Source organism: Tachypleus tridentatus, chromosome 13, assembly GCF_004210375.1.
Source record: "Tachypleus tridentatus isolate NWPU-2018 chromosome 13, ASM421037v1, whole genome shotgun sequence".
In the NCBI taxonomy this organism is placed as follows: Eukaryota; Metazoa; Arthropoda; class Merostomata; order Xiphosura; family Limulidae; genus Tachypleus; species Tachypleus tridentatus.
This window is the reverse complement of record NC_134837.1, coordinates 203,358,424-203,377,767: the sequence shown is the minus strand read 5'-3', so window position 1 is coordinate 203,377,767 and position 19,344 is coordinate 203,358,424. Positions and strand designations below refer to the sequence as shown.

Below are 19,344 nucleotides of genomic sequence, written 5' to 3'. Positions count from 1 at the left end.
TAATATTTTTACTATTTGTGATATTTTGGCTCTTTATACATCAGTTCTCATAACATGTTTCAATCAGAATTTGTTCGGTTTTTGTAATGTTTTATTGATTTAATAATCAGTTCTTGTTTCATGCTTCAATTAGAATTTACTCATAAAATGCTAATAAGTGGAACAGTAGTAAGATTAGGGACTTACAGTACTAAAATATGAAGTCCAGTAAGAATATATCAAACAGTTAATAAGGCTTTGCTCTAAAACAAGTAGTTATTACATGAGGTAGGTTTTTTAAATTAAGTATGTTCTACAATTTTAGACTGAAACACTATTTTATAGAAAATATCTTTTTAAACCTAAAATCACAAGATTACATTGATGAAAAAGACAGAAATGCTTAGAATGATTTAGGTCTGTTGACTCTTTTCTTTAAAAACAAAATACCAATCCCAGTGAGTAGACACACAACAACTATAGCACTGGAAGTGCCCAAGGCAATACAGAATTTGTTTTCATTACCATCTTTTGACTTGTTTTCTTCTTCATTGCAACCTAGAGAAAAGAGAATTAGAAAACACCTGAAACAGTTTCTGTAACAAAATAAGGAATAAGAACATCTGTGTACCATCTGTTTGAAATAAAAATATCTGTGTAACTGATAATTGGATTTTAAACATATATAATCATCAGTGGATGGGGAAAGTGGAATTTTCGTTTTTATACATGTGTGAAAAGAATTTTTCGTATTTTTAATGATCTTAAAGAAACGTGTTCAAATGATTGCCATCAAAAGGCAAAAAACTTCAAAATAAAAATAGATATAAAAATGACTTTACCATTGGGTCACATTTATTTTTACATCACGTAGACTCTGAAGAGCTCATCGACTCTTGGACACTTAAGGTTTGAGAGATTGGGATGAGAGGGGCTATGTGATAGTGTAGAAGTTGATGTGTCAGGCTGTGAATCCAAGGCTAAGTTCATAGTGCATTCTCAGCTGCTAGCATGCTGCAAGAGTGACAGTCAGTTCAAAAACTGTAGCAGTAGATGCTGCTAACAGCCTGATGGCAACTACAGTTAGAAATAAAACTGTTCACTTGTAGCTTTTGCACCTGTCAGAATTATCATTCCTTTAGATGTCACAAGTTCCTCTGAGGATCTGACTAAGACAAGTTCAATGGAACCCAGGTATAGCATCCAATGATCAAATTTAAATGGATGAGCAGTTGGACAAATGCTTTCAACTATCACGTGACTGATGCTAAACAAACACTGTATAATTTCACTGATCGTTCACGTTCAGTACACCAGAATGGTGAAGGATATGCACAATTGTCATACTGCCATATCCAATGAACCAAAGAATTGTGAGTATGCTGACTAGCAATTAAATAGTGAGATGAAACTTTTTTAATTTCTTTATTTCCCAGTATGACTCGTGTAAAGTAACGAGCAACATTAATATGACAAGTTTTTTTCTTGGCACTTGATGTTTTTATTTTATTTTGATCTTCCATTGCTAAACATTTGGTGGGCTTAATTTTATAAAACATTAATAACTGATGGTATGAAGCACTAATAACAGGAAGATATAAGAATATGAAACACTAATAACAGGTAATTGTAAGGGTATAGAACACTAATCATTGGTAGATATAATGGTATGGAACAGTAATAAATGGTATTTTCAACAGAACTATAAATATCCTCAAATAATAAAACCTTTAGCACATAATATATTGTTTCAAGTTTCAGGGACTTTTTAACAGTACCAAACATGTTTGTACCATTGCATGATGCATTAAAGGTCATCAGGACAGAACTGTACATAAAGTGAAATTCCTTTTTAGTCAGTGTGTCTGCAGAATCTTTATTGGTGCTAACTTCTTCCTTGTCTTTGAGCCACGTCACCAAGATGTTACCATCAAACTGGATAAGACATGTCACCGTAACATTCTCACCAGTAAGTACAGGGAGACTGGTCGCTGTCTTCATTTCAAGAATGGCAGAGGGCTGACCTAAATAACAATGGTTTGTTACATCTGATTCTAGTATTATAGAAGATGTATATGTTTATAATACAGTATGTTATCCACTCATGGTAAAGGTTATCATTTAAGGTTAATCAGACACACACTTTTAAACTGACCTGCATCCTAAAAATATTGGTTTAAAAATTTTTACAGCAGATAATTCATTCATGGAAGGAATTTTTGTTGACTGTCTTCTACCACATTCAACTTACATAAACTGGCTGTGTAACTGAGTTATCTTGTACCATTTGTATAAGCTGGCTATTTAATTGAGTTATCTTGTATCACATTAAACTTACTTATATAAACTGGATATTTAACTGAGTTATCTTGTACAATATTTAACACACTAACATAAACTGGCTGTTTAACTGCGTTATCTTGTACCACACTTGTATAAACTGGCTGTTTAACTGAGTTCTCTTGTACCACACTTAACTCGCTAGTATAAACTGGCTGTTTAACTGAGATATTTTGTACCATTCTTAACCCACTAATATAAACTGGCTGTTTAACTGAGTTATTTTGTACCACACTTATATAAACTAGCTATTTAACTGAGTTATCTTGTACCACATTTAACCTGTCAATATTAACAGTAACAGTTTTAGTACACAGTATTTAAGAATGGTAATTTAAAAAATCTTGTTACATTTTTCTATTGTCTAACTATGTCCAAAGCATCTTGTCATTTTTAGAAAAAATCTTTTAGAGTGTATAAAGAAACATGACTAACTGTAAATGTTTTACACGTATGAAAGATACTCTCTCCATACCTTACCATAAATTTAAAAAACAACTTATAATATGAATCCAACCTATTCTTATTTCTGCAGTTCTGTTTGTAATTCCATATATATTGTGTGCTTTGCAAGTGTACACAACATTATGTGTAACATTCATCACTTGAAGTGTACTTGTGAATGTTCCTGATTGATGGTCTGTTTTAACAGAGGAGATTTTATGTCCATCTTTTACCCAGATCACGTGTGTATGTCCCTTGCTGTGACCTTTACATTCAATATCTGTGTCATTTCCTTTTACAGTTCTCTGTACAGATGAAATGACTGTTTCAATCATTGGAGGGTCTCCTAGAAAAAAAAAACATAACCAAAATGAAAATACTCCTCTCTTCCTGTTGTAAAAATCATATCTTTCTGTGTTACTGAGTGACATTCTACCACATTAGCTCACCAACATAAACTCTTACTATTTTACTACACAATATCCTTTATCACATTTAACTCACCAACAAAAACTGTGATTGTTTCATTGACTAATTCTGTACCACATTTAACTGAACAAACAAATTTAGTTCTTTCATTTATCATTTCTGCTTTTAACTTTTGATTGTAGATTTCTGCATCTCCAAAACCTTCAGCTGTGCCTTTTTCTGACTGTTTCTCTTCCATAGCCACATACCATTTAATGGTAGGTTCTTCATTACACAGCGACAGACATTTCAATATCGTTTCTCCGCCACGACTGACATGCTTGTTTTTAACCACTATATCATAAATGATGTAGTCATTTGAATCTAAAAAAGAAAAGAGGTATAGTTTACAGATATAATAAACCTAAAGTGTTACTCAGGTTGTGACAAGTTGAAATTTGTTTCTTAAAATGTACAGTTATTATTGTCGTCTCTTATGAGTTTCACCAACTTTTCCCGAAACAGTTAATATACTCTTATTCATGTAATAATTTGCAACTTTCCATTAAGTTCTTCTAAATAAATTGTAACCTTTGTAATTATGTACTTCCACAAAAATAATAAATACGTTTCTCTATTTGTAACATGTATAATGTGACAGGTGGATGGGAATAACCATTCAACAACCACAAGCTATTTTCTAACTGTAAGAAACAAATAAGTAATGAAAGTGCCTTGAGTCTGATGTTGGCTGATGTTTATTTCACATAACATGGTATCAGTAGTACTTTACATGTTGAGTTACAGGATACAAGCAATACTTTACATCTTAAATTACATGTTACAAGTAATACTTTACTTCTTAATTTACATGTCACAAGTAATACTTCACTTCTTAAGTTACATGAAAGAAGTAACACTTTACATCTTGAGTCACAGGATACAGGTAACACTTTACATCTGAAGTTACAGGTTACAAGTAACACTTTACATCTTAAATTGCAGGATACACGTAATACTTTACATCTTAAGTTACAGGAATCAAGTAATACATCTTCAGATATGCCAACCATTACGATTTGAGCGTAATCATTACGATTTTGGTCTATGCATTACGACTACATACAAACATATATTACGAATTGTTGCAACTCCCAAATTATTATATAGGCCCATACAATAAAGTGATAAATTGTTCCCCCAGGGCTTTAAAGGGGTGAAAAGAAAATTTCTAGTGAAATACAAATACATTTTGATAATAAATAAAAGACATAGTCCAAGTGGCTACTTGTGATAATCATGTTTGTGCTTGAAATAAAAAATATTTGTATCTCCGTCGTCTACCAATAGTTTGAGTGTGGTGCTTCTCCATACTTGGTACGTGGGGGAATCCATAGTTACGTCATCAGTGCTTGTCAACCAATCAGCGTTCGCGTAGATGGGTATTTCTCGTTTTCAAAGCTGCATAGAAACACCAATGCGATCTTTCACAGGATGGAAAAAAAAAAAAAAAAGAGGCTTCGTTCACCAAATTGTCTTGTTTCTGGCAAACCTAAAAGGATTAAAACTGTTAAAGGGCTCTGTCTACAATCATTACGCTCAGTCATTTGAAATAGTTGGCATCTCTGCATCTTAAGTTACATATTGCAAGTAGTACTTTACATTTTGAACTAAAGGATAATATTTGTGGTATATTGCTAAAGATGCGTAACCAGCAGTCTTTCACGTATTCATGTGGGTGTGCATTGCTTCTTTGTTAATGTTACAGTATATTTTTTACTTCGCTACGAACCCATTACTTTTTGTACACATTTTCAATAGTGTACCAGATAGAAAAGTTACCTGCATCTATTAATGTTGTCTCCAGGACCAACGCACCGACCAGCACTAAAACACTGATCACTACTGCTCTCATCATCTGAATATCAATGTTTTGAATGGTGGTCTTAACTAGAAAGTATGAAAAATTGAAATGATTTATTACCAGCTAGTCCAGTTAGCATTATGGATTCTTAGCTCAATGATTTCTTCATAATATGATTTATATCATGGGTTCTCGGCCACTAGTTTCTACACAACAAATTAACAAAGAGTGACATTAAAAAGATAAAGAACTAAATGGGCAGTGCTATAACATGCGTAGTTTTATATCCAGATCTCGTATGTTGTTATGTTAATTATTTCTGGCACTATAGGTCCAGTCAATAAAATGTCTTGACCAGATAGGTTGTGGCTTGTACTTATATAAGAGTGCTAGCTTAACGAACTTAACGTAACAAAGATATATTTGTATTATACATTAACTTTTTAACCAACCAACAACAGTAAAACATTGCTTTAACTACAAGTACCAGTATAACCTCGCTTAACCTTCAGGAAGTATTCTCACTTTACTTGAACTCCTAGTACAAGCTTACTCAACGTACCAATACCAGTACAACCTTACCTAACCTACCAGTATCAGTACAGCCTTACTTAAACCACCAGTATCATCTTATATTATCTACCAGTACCAGTGGAACCTTGCTCAACAAGTATCATCTTGTATTACCTACCAGTACCGGTACAACCCAGACACACCAAATTTGTCAATCACAAAAACGTTAAAAACAAAACTTACAGGTGTCAATACATACGAGTTGTTTTTTCGTCTCAAACACCTACGTGCGAGTTTTATAGCCAAACAAAGTTACAGGTCCAGCCTTTTTACGTAAAATCCAGCTTTCTGCAGTTTAATAAATGACAAGAGCCTAAAATAACAGTGTTCTTATCTGAGTTTAGATACCGGTGCCAAGTTTCAAAGGGCAGCGTCATGACTCTGTAGCTGTTTACACAAAGAAACGTATAAAACGTCGAAACAATGACGATAAGTCGTCCTGCTTTCAAATGTGATGTAAATAAAGTAGTAGACAAATAAACTGTTACTTAAAGGGTTGAAACTAATAAAAATATGTTAAAATGTTAGTTCAGTATTTTCCTGCTATTTAATTGAAATCTTAATAATTCACTTGCAACGGCTAACATTTAAGTAATTAAAGCTTTTGTTCAGTGAAGTGAATTTAATATTATATTTATTTCCCGGCATAGTGGAATGTCGGCAGGCTCACACCGCTAGAAACTGGGTTTCTATACCCGTGTTGGGCAGAGCACAGATAGTCCATCGTGTAACTTTGTGCTTAATTCCAAATAATCAGTCAATATATTTGTATTTTAATCCAGCCAGGCTAACAACTAAGACATCAGATGATGATTAGGGTTCTCGTCTCGCAACCAAAGGTCGCGGGTTCGAATTTCTGTCCTACCAAACATACTTGCTCTTTCAACCGTGAGGTTTTTATAATGGTACCATCAATCCCACTTTTCATTGGTGTAAGATTTGCTTATGACTAGCTTCTCTCTAACTTTTGATTGCTAAATTAGAGACAGGTAGCCCCCTTGTAACTCTGGGTGAAAACAAACAAACAGTTCCAAACTATCCAGCAAAACCGGTTAAGTAATTTTTTTTTCGGTTGGTGAACAGTGGTTAAGAAACTTAGACGTACTATTATCATGACAGAGCTCATTATGAGTAGTTTGGTGTATTTTTTCGTTTCGCTTAAAATAGCTTATCCAGTTATGAAGAAATTAGGTTTAACCTTTTACATAAATGATTTTGCAGTAATAGCCTTACTAAATACTAACACTGATACCATAAAGGTAAATCCATACTTTTGTTTTCCAATTTAAAGTTTCCTAAATGTTTCTTCATATAACGATAAAAAAAGAAGAACGAAGTACAATGGTTTTTATCAATAAACGTTATATGAAGAAACATTCAGGCGTAGTGTGGCACTAGCTGGTGGATAACGCACTCGAATCGCAACTTGCTGTCCACGAGTTTTCATCCCGTCATCGAATATATCCATCGTTTTAACCGTGAGAATCTTATAATGTAATGTTCAATCTCAGTTTTCGTCCTTAAAAAGAAAGTAGTTCAAAAATTGGGGGTTTCGGCTAGCTGCCTTCTCTCTAGTCTAGCACTTTTAAATTAGAGATAACGAACTTATTTTGCTCTACGTTATTTACGTATGAAATTCAACGTACAAATATTTCCAGTCTAATAAGGTTGGTTTTTATGAATATACATTATATAAATTCATATTCCCATTGTAGATAGTATCTTGTTTTCAAAATCACTGTCGAATTGTACTTATTTTAATAAACAGTGCATTAAATAAAACAATTTAAACTTTAATACAAATGATCTGTTTTAGCTTTAACCAATAAAAAAACTACACAAATTTCAGATTTAACCATTAAAAATTACAAAAGAAGGAGTAACTTTCAAACATAAAACAGTCAAAACACAAACTTAAACAATTTTTTTTTATTTCAATCCAAATAAAACGGCCCGGCATGGCCAAGTGGGTTAAGGCGTACAACTCGTAATCCGAGGGGCGCGGGTTCGAATCCCGGTCGCACTAAACATGCTCGCCCTTTCAGCCGTGGGGATGTTATAATGGGACGGTCAATCCCACTATTCGTTGGTAAAAAAGTAGCCCAATAGTTGGCGGTGGGTGGTGATGACTAGCTGCTTTCCTTCTAGTCTTACACTGCTAAATTAGGGACGGCTAGCACAGATAGCCCTCGGGTAGTTTTGTGCGAAATTCACAAAAATTCACACGTAATAAATTAATGTTTAACATTTTTGGTTATTGCAATGTAAATTATTTTTACAACCTTGCAGGAAAACTAAATAAGATTTTGAAGCAAACAATATCATGTAGCTATTACAAAATCAATAAAGCTTTCAAGACAATGTACATTAGATTTTAATAAGACAAACATGAATGTATAAATAGATGCACTGAGTACTAGTTTTAAGGTGCTGAAACAGTGTATTAAGTTCTGAACACCTTATTTAAGAAAAATATTTAATCGTGGAGAAGATTCATCGAAGAGCTCTCATCGTAATTCAATATTTGAAGGGATTACCTTAATACATTTTTTTTCGCTGAAGAGGAGAAATGATTCTGAAGAAAACTCAAGTAATTAGAGGCAATTTGATGGTGCTGATTTTTTAAAAAATGTAGTCACAATTCAGTCGTCGCTTCTAGATTTGGAATTATTATAGTATCTCAGTGCTTTATTACAAGTATGCAAAACAACCAAGTAACCAAATCAGTACAATAGACTTATGCCGTGAAATTAAGTTTATTTGGACATTTTAATGGATGAAGGGCGCACAATTTTGATAACTTTAAAAACTGGCTGCATATGAAATTCCAAATATATTGTTCCCATTTGTTCTCGATACAATTATAGTGAGTTGCACCAGTTTTACTTCATTCCCACACTCACCTGTTCCATCCAGAATTCACGAAACCATGACGTGCTCAATTTACTAGAACCTTCGACAAGTTCCTGGACTGAACATAAAAGCAGAAACCAGACGCCTCTCTCACAGTTGCCTCGAACTCACTCAGTTGATCACTTTGTTTCGCTCATCGTACAGTCAAGATAAAGTCTGATCTTCTTTCTCGCATCATGTCCACGATACAACAAATTCTGCAAAGCGTTTTATTAAAATAATTTAAGCTCTAGTTTTTAAACACAAATTATTTTGAATACTTTAAAAATTATTTGAAATGCTGATTGCCACCACTTCAAGCGAAGTCCAAAAGTGCAAAAATCACACAAACAGCTTTTGTTACATTTATGGAAAATTTACTAAAGTTTTAAGAAAGAAAAACATCACACATAAAGTAAAGGAAATTTACTCCAAATATCTTGGGTGTAAAATTGATGATCAAAAAATATTGGGCTCCACATATGTGTTGTACAATTTGTGCATAGGGCTTAGCACAGTGATTGAATAAGAAGAGGGCAAGTGTGCATTTGAATTTTCTATGATATAGAGCGAACCTAGAATAATCTAACTAATTATTATTTTTGCATGACTAATATTTCTATGTATTCCATATGCAATGAAATCAGTATTTTATGGGGATAATCTTCCAGTGCCACGTCCACCAGCGACAGAAATCAATAAATAATTTTCATTTTCTTTGTCTAGCAATTCTATTCCCGTGACGCCTCAACATAAACTGCCTCATCTGATACTACAATAAGAACTAAATGGTTTGATTGGTGACTTGTCTCTACCAAAGCAGTATGGGAAATGTCTTGGCTCTCGTTTACAGCAATTAGCTCCATCATAACCAAGACTTTCAGTTTACCGATATTACTGTCAACTAATGCACTAATGAGAGAATTAGAAATTTTATCGAATCATCTAAAGTTCTGTCTGAAAAATGTGCTTTTGCACAATGGGAAAACTGAGCCATTGATTTCTGTTGCTTATACTGTTTGTATCTAAATTATACTTTAGGCCATAACAGATATGATTACCATAGGTGGAACATATACGATCCAAAAGTTATTGCACACCTTTTAGGCCTGCAGAATGGTCATACCCAACATTTTGCTTTTTGTGTCTCATAATGTATTTTCAGTATAAAATCATGTTATAGTCATTGATTTTTTAAAATGTGATTGCCATTATGTATTGTTTCTGATGTGCTAAAAACACGTAAGTCCAAGAAGTCTTGATAAAACTAAAATAGAAACCCTTATAACCCGAGCGCTTTCGAAAGATGTACCTTTCTTCTTCAGGGGCAATCTGGGAATACCCAGTATAATTGAACAACTATTGTTTCTGAACATTTTTAAATACAATGTTTAGTGAATAAACAAAGCTGTTAGAAAAAAAAAGTTATTTTAACGATACGTAAGTGTTTTGAATAAATCTGTCACAGCTCGAAAATAAGAGGAAATCGGTAATTTTCAACATGATTTTTAGAATCACTGTCGTCAGATTACTCATAACAATTTGTTTTGTTTTTTTCTAGTAGCAGAGAAACATTTTTTATTGTTTTCCAGTATTATTAGAGGTTTACATTTTCACAAAAAACAAGCTTTTTAATAGCTGAGACTAGTGAACATAATTTTAAAATCTGGAGAAACTCAAGTACGTCACTGTTACGACGCCCCCAGTGGCTCAGCGGTATGTCTGCGGACCTACAACGATAAAATCCGGGCTTCGATATCCGTGGTTGGCAGAGCGCAGATAGCCCATTGTGTAGCTTTGTGCTAATTCAAAACAACAAAACAAAAACAACTGTTACGACAGTCGGCTTATGGAATAGTATGTTTAGAGGTGTGATAGAAGCTACGACACTGAGAGTCGATTAGGTGAAGGTTTTAGATGTCAGTATTGAGAATCGAAAAATAAAGATGTTTTTGAATATCAGCATTCGGTATAGGATAGCAATCCACAGTCTGGATGGGCCAAACAGCTCCTTGTTATGCTTTGTAATTAAATAATGTAATGTTAAATTATTATTACCATGTATCTGTTGTGTCAACATCGCAAGAAGGCGTTCTCCGTGCATTTGAAAACCGCAGAGGAGAGATAACAATGGCAGTGATAAGCGAAGTTAAACTTGTTTGGTTAAATGTGTTTTTTGTACTGAATAGCGGTGAATGTAAGCTTTACACACGGTAGCCATTGTTTTATTTTTAACGATTTTATTTCAATACTGATAGTAAAAGTATTAGTAATAGAAGAGCTAGAGTAGAGTAAGAGGTTGCAATTAATTACGTAATGCAAATACATTTATAAATATTCTAAAGTTCTTACGAAGATTGAATTCTAGATACGATTTAATAAGGTAGTTAGTTTTCGCCGTGATTGACCTTGATGTATAGGATTTGTAGAACACACAGTCACAGTTGTCATTATTCGAATATAAAACTTGTTAATCAAATAAAATAAATAGTAAGTGACCAATTACATGCGCTAATAATAACATTAATTGTAAAAAAAAAAAAAAAAACAAATTGATTTATATTACTTGCGTGAAACTGTACGCAAAACATTTTTGAATTTTATAAATGAACAGTCCGACGATTTGTTACAAGGTTAGTCATTGATATATCTCTATTGGTTTAGTCATACCAACAGCAATGTTTAGGCTGGAAAAAGTGAAGTATTTAAATTCAAATACAATTATTCTGAAACATGCTTGAGCTTTTCATAGAATCGTAAATATAGAAAGTTAAACATAAAAACTTAAATACATATTTGGATATTTATTCTGGAACTATATGGAAGTCAAAAGTGGTAGTAGATACCAGTGAAAGTGGTAAAGATAATTGAGTTAGTACAGAAGGTAGCACACCAGTAAAAACTTTTATAGTTAGTAACCCATGCATTTGTTGGTAGATAGTCAAAGTTGGTACAGTTGGTGATTGGCTGTGAAAGTTGTTACAGTTTGTAATATACAATTGTAGTTGGTGCTGTTGGTATTAGAAAAAAACTGGTACAGTTAACAGTTATTATTAATAGATATTATTACCATGTGTAGTGTGTAACATTGGCAGGAAGAATGTGACCAATAAATATGATGTTTATCTAACCATTATTGTGGACACAAAATATTATTATCATGTAGTGTGTAACATTGACAGGATGAAAATGACCCATAAATATGATGTTTATCTAACCATTATTGTGGACACCAAATATTATTATCATATGTAGTGTGTAACATTGGCAGGATATGAGTATGTTTATACAATTAATAAATACCTGTATACATGTCAGTATGGAAGAAAAGGTATAGTTGACATAGCACTTATCATGAAGAGTTGATAACATTACTGGAATATTACAAGGTGATACTACAAAGATTTGTTTTGCTATTTAAATTGTTTTTGTGATGTGTTTGTAATTAATGATATAATTTTAAAGAATATCTCAAATCCTGTTTTGAACTTTGAATATGACTAAATTCTTTGTGTTTTGATGTATATTTTTTGCAGTCTTTAGCCACTTTCAAATGTGCTAGTTTGATCTTAGTAATAAAGAGAGGTAAAAACAAAGTAAAACTAGATAGACTTGCACCATATCATTTATTTTGGGTTGTTTTATGTTTATTGTAAAGCACTAAGTCATCTTGCCTACTCCTTTCTATGTCCATAAAGTTACTGTGTACTCGGCCACAAATGAAGCGTAGGCGTCTCCATTGGGATAGTTTACAGTGCATTGAATATGCTGCAACAAAAGAAGGAGCCTCACCATTGTTAAATCCAACAGAATTATCTTGTGATTTGCACAAATTAAATCATAAGCTACAGCCAGCAAACAAAAATTGCCAAAAAGATGCATTTCATTCACAGAAGAAATTTATTGCATGTAATTCAAGTACACCTCTTTCTTCACCAATAAAGACTGTACCCAGTTATCCAAGTACATCTGTTTCTTCACAATGTTATCCAAATTCATCTGTTTCTTCACCAGCAAAGACTGTACCCAGTTATCCAAGTACATCAGTTTCTTCACAACGTTATCCACATTCATCTGTTTCTTCACCAATAAAGATTGTACCCAGTTATCCAAGGACATCTGTTTCTTCACAATGTTATCCAAATTCATCTGTTTCTTCACCAGCAAAGGCTGTACCCAGTTATCCAAGTACATCTGTTTCTTCACCAGTGAAGGCTGTACCCAGTTATCCAAGTACATCTGTTTCTTCACCAGTGAAGGCTGCATCAAGTTATCCAAGTAAATCTGTTTCTTCACCAGTGAAGGCTGTACCCAGTTATCCAAGTACATCTGTTTCTTTAGGAGCAAAGGCTGTACCAAGTTACCCAAGTACATCTGTTTCTTCACAACGTTATCCAAATTCATCTGTTTCTTCACCAATAAAGACTGTACCCAGTTATCCAAGTACATCTGTTTCTTTAGGAGCAAAGGCTGTACCAAGTTACCCAAGTACATCTGTTTCTTCACAACGTTATCCAAATTCATCTGTTTCTTCACCAATAAAGACTGTACCCAGTTATCCAAGTACATCTGTTTCTTCACCAGTGAAGGCTGCATCAAGTTATCCAAGTAAATCTGTTTCTTCACCAGCAAAGACTGTACCCAGTTATCCAAGTACATCTGTTTCTTCACCAGTGAAGGCTGCATCAAGTTATCCAAGTAAATCTGTTTCTTCACCAGCAAAGACTGTACCCAGTTATCCAAGTACATCTGTTTCTTTAGGAGCAAAGGCTGTACCAAGTTATCCAAGTACATCTGTTTCTTCACAACATTATCCAAATTCATCTGTTTCTTCACCAATAAAGACTGTACCCAGTTATCCAAGTACATCTGTTTCTTCACAACATTATCCAAATTCATCTGTTTCTTCACCAGCAAAGACTGTACCAAGTTATCCAAGTACATCTGTTTCTTCACCACAAGATATTGTACAACCTTTCTCACAGTTGAAAAAATATAATTTTTTTGGGTTTTTTAGGGCTTCATCATTAATAACAGAAAATTCTGAATCATCAGGAAATATTAGAAAGAAATGTGATGAAAAGATAAAGTGTGTTCAGAGGAAGTTTACTTCTAGTTCTCTTGAGGAAAATCCTTTCTTGATTCAACCTATAGGTCTTCCTAGGAGGTTCAAGGAAAGATCATTTGAGAGAAATTTAAGTGGTACAGATGTTTCTCAGAATGATTTGGCAGCTCCTTCTATAAAATTTAATTCAATTAACACAAAAAAATGTAATAAAAAAAAATCTAGAAGTAAAACCTATCAAAAGAACACACTTAAAAATTACATTCAACTTTTCCCTGTAAAGGACACTGTAAAACTTAACACTAGTATTGATAGAAGAAATGAAGGTCATTTTGTTGGTCAGAATAAATCATCTTTACCTTGCCAATTCAAGTCTGAAGGTTTATCATCTCTAGACAACTCACATACTCCAACAAGGAAGTCCATTGTATTTGAAAATTCAGACAGTGATCATGCTTACTTAGTGTCTGGAGATTCACAAACTTTTCCTTATATAAAGGAGAGAAATTATAATAGGAAGAACATCTTAGTGAATGATAAACTTTGTCAAGATACATATGGACTGTTAGGCACTGAAGATGCTGTATATAGGCTAGCTGCAGAAGCGGAGGATGCAGTCGATAGTGCAAGATTTCAAGGAATTGATTACTTTGCTCTGTTGCCAGTTCATTGTTTTGAGTTGATCTTGTGTCGTCTTCCAGTGTTGGACCTCTTTCTTAACCTAACAAAAGTGAACAAATACTGGAATCAAGTGATTAGCAACAAACATGTGAGTATAAGTTATATTAATAATCTAATAAGGCTGTGGAATCAAGTGATTACTTATGAATGTATGAATATTTATTGAGTAATTTTAACAATCTGACAAGGTTGTGGAATCAAGTGATTAGTAATGTACATGAGAGTACTTGTTGATTAATTTTAATAGTGTGACAATGTTGTGAAATCAAGTGATTGGTAATGAACATGGGAGTATTTGTTGACTAATTTTAACAGTCTAACAAGGCTGTTGAATCAAGTGATTAGTAATGAACGTGCAAGTATTTGTTGAGTAATTTTAACAGATTAACAAGGTTGTGAATTCAAGTGATTAGTAATTAATGTCTGAGTATTTGTTGAGTGGTTTTTATATTCAAACAACATGCTAAAATCAAGGAATTAATAATGAATGTGCAAGTTTTTGATGAGTAATTTTAACATTAACAAAGTTGTGGAATCATGTGATTAGTGATGAACATTTGAGCACTTGTTCAGTAATTTTAACTGTCTATCAAGGTGTGGAATCAAGTAATTAGTAATGAACATATATTTATTGAGCAATTTTAAAAGTCTAACAAGGTTCTGGAATCAAGTTATTGGTAATGAACATGCGAGTATTTGTTGAGTAATTTTAACAGATTAACAAGGTTGTGAATTCAAGTGATTAGTAATTAATGTCTGAGTATTTGTTGAGTGGTTTTATATTCAAACAACATAACAAGGTTCTTTTGATGAGTAATTTTAACATTAACAAAGTTGTGGAATCAAGTGATTGGTGATGAACATTTGAGTACTTGTTGAGTAATTTTAACAGTCTAACAAGGTTCTGGAATCAAGTGATTGGTAATGAACATGCGAGTATTTGTTGAGTAATTTCAGCAGTCTAACAAGGTTCTGGAATCAAGTGATTGGTAATGAACATGCAAGTATTTGTTGAGTAATTTTAACAGTATAACAGGGTTGTAGAATCAAGTGATTGGTAATGAACGTGTGAGTATGTGTTGAGTAATTTTAACAGTATAACAGGGTTGTAGAATCAAGTGATTGGTAATGAGCATGTGAGTATTTCTTGAGTAAAATTAAAAGTTTATCTAGGTTGTGGAATCAAGTTTTTAGTAATGAATGTATGAGTATTTAAGTAATTTTAACACTAGAACAAGGTTGTAGAGTCTACTACAGCTTATTTACTGCACCTGTAAATAAACACTAACACTACTACATTTTATCTCCTGTACCTGTAAGAAAACATTAACACTACTGCAATTTATCTTTGAACCTGTAACAAAATACTAACACTACTACAGTTTATCTCTTTTTTTTTTTCCTGTGTGGAAGCACCAACATTACTACATTTTATATTCTGTACCTGTAAGGAAGCGCTAACACTACTACAGTTTATCTCCACTTTCCTTACAGGTACAGAACATAAATGTTAGAAGTGTTAGTGTTTCCTTTCAGGTACAGGGTAAAACAGAAAAACAACTACAGTGTATCTCTTGTATTATTAAGGAAACAGTAACACAACTACATTACCTGCAAAATTTCAGTGAAGAACTCAAACATGTAGTCAAGAAATTCACTCTAGAATTCCAGTGGATATCCTATAAAGAGTAAAATACATTCTAGGGCAAACCAAACAGAAACCTACTAATGACAAACTCAAAAAAATGAAGTATATGAAATTCCATGTTCCTGAAAAAAAAAAAAGAAGGAAAAGGACTTGGGACAAGAATAAAAGAACATAAAGTTAGTACAACACACATGAAAACGCAAAATTCAGCCAATGCAGGACACACTGTCTTAATGAACACAAAATTAACTGGGAAAAAGTGAAATCATCAAGCAGACAAATTTTGGAAAACAAAAAATTTAATAATTTTTCTACATAATAAATCCTTCACTAACCAGAGGTGAGCAATCTATGGCTACCATTGGTTGAAAACTTATGCAGTCTTTCCATCAGTCAAAATCAGGGATAAGCAAAAACCAATGAAAACATGTCCTCCACAATGATCCAGTTTACTATCCTGCAACATCCAACACAAGTTGACCCAAAGATTAAAGACTTTAAAAACATTTTCCTTTATAGTTGTGTTTTTTACGATAGACAGTTGTTGCCCATTACAGTTTACTCATCAAATTTTCATGTAAATTGTAATTCATTTATATTTGTGTTTAGTTCATACCCTGGAAAAAGATATACTATAGACTGAAGACCAACAGTGATGCAGGAGTGAAAGTCCAAATAAAAGCAATATGTGAAAAGTATGAGATGAATTCTGTGAAGCATTGCATTATGGGACTCATCAGGTAGGTGACAGATAGTAAGCACATATCTCTTATTATTTTGAAATTTTACTAGTGACTACATAGACAAATGATTAGATATTTACATTTTATATGGTGAACTAGATAATGTTTGGAATATTTTAAGGACAAAGTTGTTTTCTTTGACAAACAGTGAAACTAAACACACTATAAATTAATTACATCCATCTTCAGATATGGCAAGCTGTTTGTAATAATTACAATCTGTTGTACACAGTCATAATTTTTTAATAAAATAAAACCTTGTGTGTGTGAATTTCCAAATATGTTAATGAGTCGATCTGAGTACAAAGTGATGTTTCTGTTAATAATTAATGTCTTTTTATCATAAAGTTTTCTTGTTTTATTTGCATAACCTCTGAAACTCCTGTACCAGAAGTTGTTTTATATAATATGACTAGTATCAGTGTACACTGAAATAAATAGTTGAAAAATTTGGAAGAGAATAAACCAATTTTCTCCTCTGCATTGATTTTTAAAAAAATGTTTCAATTTACTTAAAACTATTAACTGGTAAACATTTTAATATCCATTTTCTTTTAAAGTTATGGTTTTATTGTATATATTGTAGCATTGGAACAATGATACTTGTGTAAATTACATCATGGTAGAACTAACATGATCTATTGTACTTGAGCTGGTGTAGCTTTAGATGTTCTGTTTTGGTGAAGTTTTGTTATGTGTAGTTGAGAAGTTTCTAAATTAGCTGTTTTTAATGGAATAATAAGTATACAACAAGGACTTTTAGTGTATATTCAAACTGATTGCAATAGACTACAAGTATTTGATGTCATTTCTTAAGATTTAGGTTTAAAAAAGGCAATGTAATTTTCAAATATGCATTTTTAGAACATAGAAAATACAAGACACTGTAATAGACTGTCTTGAATCTTCTGTAGTTTATCCAGGTTTTTTAAATTAGTTCTAAGTACATTGAAAAAGTAAAAGTGGTCAAATAACACATCAAGTGAATAACACATATCAAGTGAATACTCTTAAGTTCATCAACATGGTTGTAAGATTGGTACAATTCATGTGAAGTTGGTTAGCAAACAATCCTGAAAGTTGCAATGGGTTTGACTAAAGAAGGTAGGATGTTTTAATTTTAGGTTTAGCTTGTAATGGTGTACAGTTTGTATTCTAAGTGGTTGGAAGTTGTAGCTGTTTGTTTTAGAAGTTCAACATCACATGAAACAGAAAGATAAGATTGAAAAACTTTTTTTTTTTAAATTGAGGATATAAAAATTTGGGGTATATAAAGTACATTTTCTTGCCAAGTTTACTGACATACTTTGACAATGAAGTTGTATGGTATTTTGGTATCTTGAATGCAGAACTGGTTCAAATTAGATGTTGGTGATGTAAAAATATTAAACCTATAATTTTGTACAAATTAGGAATTCAAAGGATCAATATTGACAAGGTAGAATATTAAATAAGAACATAATATCTTTTTATTTTGCTGAGATATGGCTTATGTACTGAATCAAAGTGTCCCCATTCAACTTTTCCACTTTTGGAAATGATCCCTTATATACACTTATTTCAGTATAGAACATGTAAATAACCACATTATAGTGTTCCTCTAGTGGTTTTCTCATCATTTGTAAATTGTGAAAAGGCTACCACATTCTTTCAAACCAAAATTTCAAGGAGGTAGGTTGTGTTTTTAGTCTAGTTAAAATTTTGTTTTTTACACCCAAATACAATGTGATTACTAAGCTTGATAAATTATAGTGGAATTCCATGGTATCGATAATATGATTTTTTGGTTATCCAACTAAATATGCAAAACCTAAAAATAATAATTTTGTTTCATGCCCTCCATATATGGATTTTTAAAAGGCTTTACAACCTATGTCCAGCAGCATTTGAGTTCAAAGGTTGTAACTAAATGAGATAATTGTTTGCTTTACTCTTTTTATTTACTGTTCTATACTTTAAGAAAAGTAAGTTTAAGCAATACGAGGGCTGTTCAAAAAATACGCGGACTAACGTCATAAAACAAAATGTACTTTATTTAGAAGTTACAGGTCTGGGACCCCTTCAAAGTACTCTCCTCCCCGACACACACACTTATCCCAACAGTGTTTCCACTTGTTGAAACAGTCCTGGTACACTTCTTTTGTAAGGTCCTCCAGCTCCTTCGTCGCATTTGCCTTAATCTCGGGAATCGTCTCAAATCTTCTTCCTTTCAAGGGTCTTTTGAGTTTGGGGAACAAGAAAAAATTGCAAGGAGCAAGGTCAGGGGAGTAGAGGGGGTGGGGAAGAACAGTGATCGAATGTTTGGTCAAAAACTCACGAGTTCTGAGGCACAAATTTCACAGCAACGCGGTGCATGTTCAATTTTTCGGTCAAAATCTCGTAACAAGATCCAACTGATATCCCACACTCTTCAGCAAGCTCCCTGACAGTCAGACGTCGATTTGCCCGCACCAGGGTGCTGATTTTGTCGACGTGTGGGTCGTCAGTTGATGTGGAAGGACATTCAGGACGCTCATCATCTTCAATGGACTGTCGACCATCCTTAAAACGTTCATGCCACTTGAAACATGCCGTACGCTTCATAGCAACATCACCGTAAGCCGTGTTAAGCGTAGCAAAAGTTTCAGTCGCAGATTTTCCAAGTTTAACACAAAATGTCACAGCAAGTCGTTGCTCCTTCAGGTCATTCATTCTGAAATCCGCCAAA

The 19,344-nt window shown here is 33.1% G+C and overlaps 2 protein-coding genes across 14 annotated transcripts in view; one reads left to right on the top strand and one right to left on the bottom strand.

Moving 5' to 3' along the window:
* Positions 1-69: 69 nt before the first annotated feature.
* Positions 70-5,951, bottom strand: LOC143239003 (titin-like). Of its 5 annotated transcripts, none has more exons than XM_076479713.1 (6): positions 5,792-5,951; positions 5,014-5,121; positions 3,268-3,555; positions 2,837-3,109; positions 1,773-2,003; positions 70-537 (listed from the first exon to the last, which is right to left on the bottom strand). In XM_076479713.1, the coding sequence occupies exons 2-6, from the start codon at positions 5,087-5,089 to the stop codon at positions 383-385; spliced, it is 1,023 nt and encodes a 340-aa protein (XP_076335828.1). In that variant the 5' UTR covers positions 5,090-5,121; positions 5,792-5,951; the 3' UTR covers positions 70-382. The 5 variants fall into 5 exon arrangements, with proteins under 5 accessions (XP_076335828.1, XP_076335831.1, XP_076335830.1 ...); XM_076479716.1 differs by having other exon boundaries at positions 2,936-3,109; XM_076479715.1 differs by lacking the exon at positions 5,014-5,121 and adding an exon at positions 4,516-4,723 and having other exon boundaries at positions 5,792-5,946.
* A 4,253-nt stretch (positions 5,952-10,204) lies between these two features.
* Positions 10,205-19,344, top strand: part of LOC143239001 (F-box DNA helicase 1-like) — a 39,463-nt gene continuing 30,323 nt past the window's right edge. For 3 of the 9 annotated variants that reach the window (XM_076479711.1, XM_076479712.1, XM_076479704.1), the window contains exons 1-3: positions 10,997-11,133; positions 12,199-14,334; positions 16,504-16,634. In XM_076479711.1, coding sequence (XP_076335826.1) covers positions 11,107-11,133; positions 12,199-14,334; positions 16,504-16,634 — 2,294 coding nt within the window. In that variant the 5' untranslated portion in view covers positions 10,997-11,106. Of the gene's footprint in view, positions 11,890-12,198; positions 14,335-16,503; positions 16,635-19,344 lie in introns of all 9 variants that reach the window. The other 6 variants (XM_076479706.1, XM_076479705.1, XM_076479708.1 and 3 more) reach the window with 6 other exon arrangements.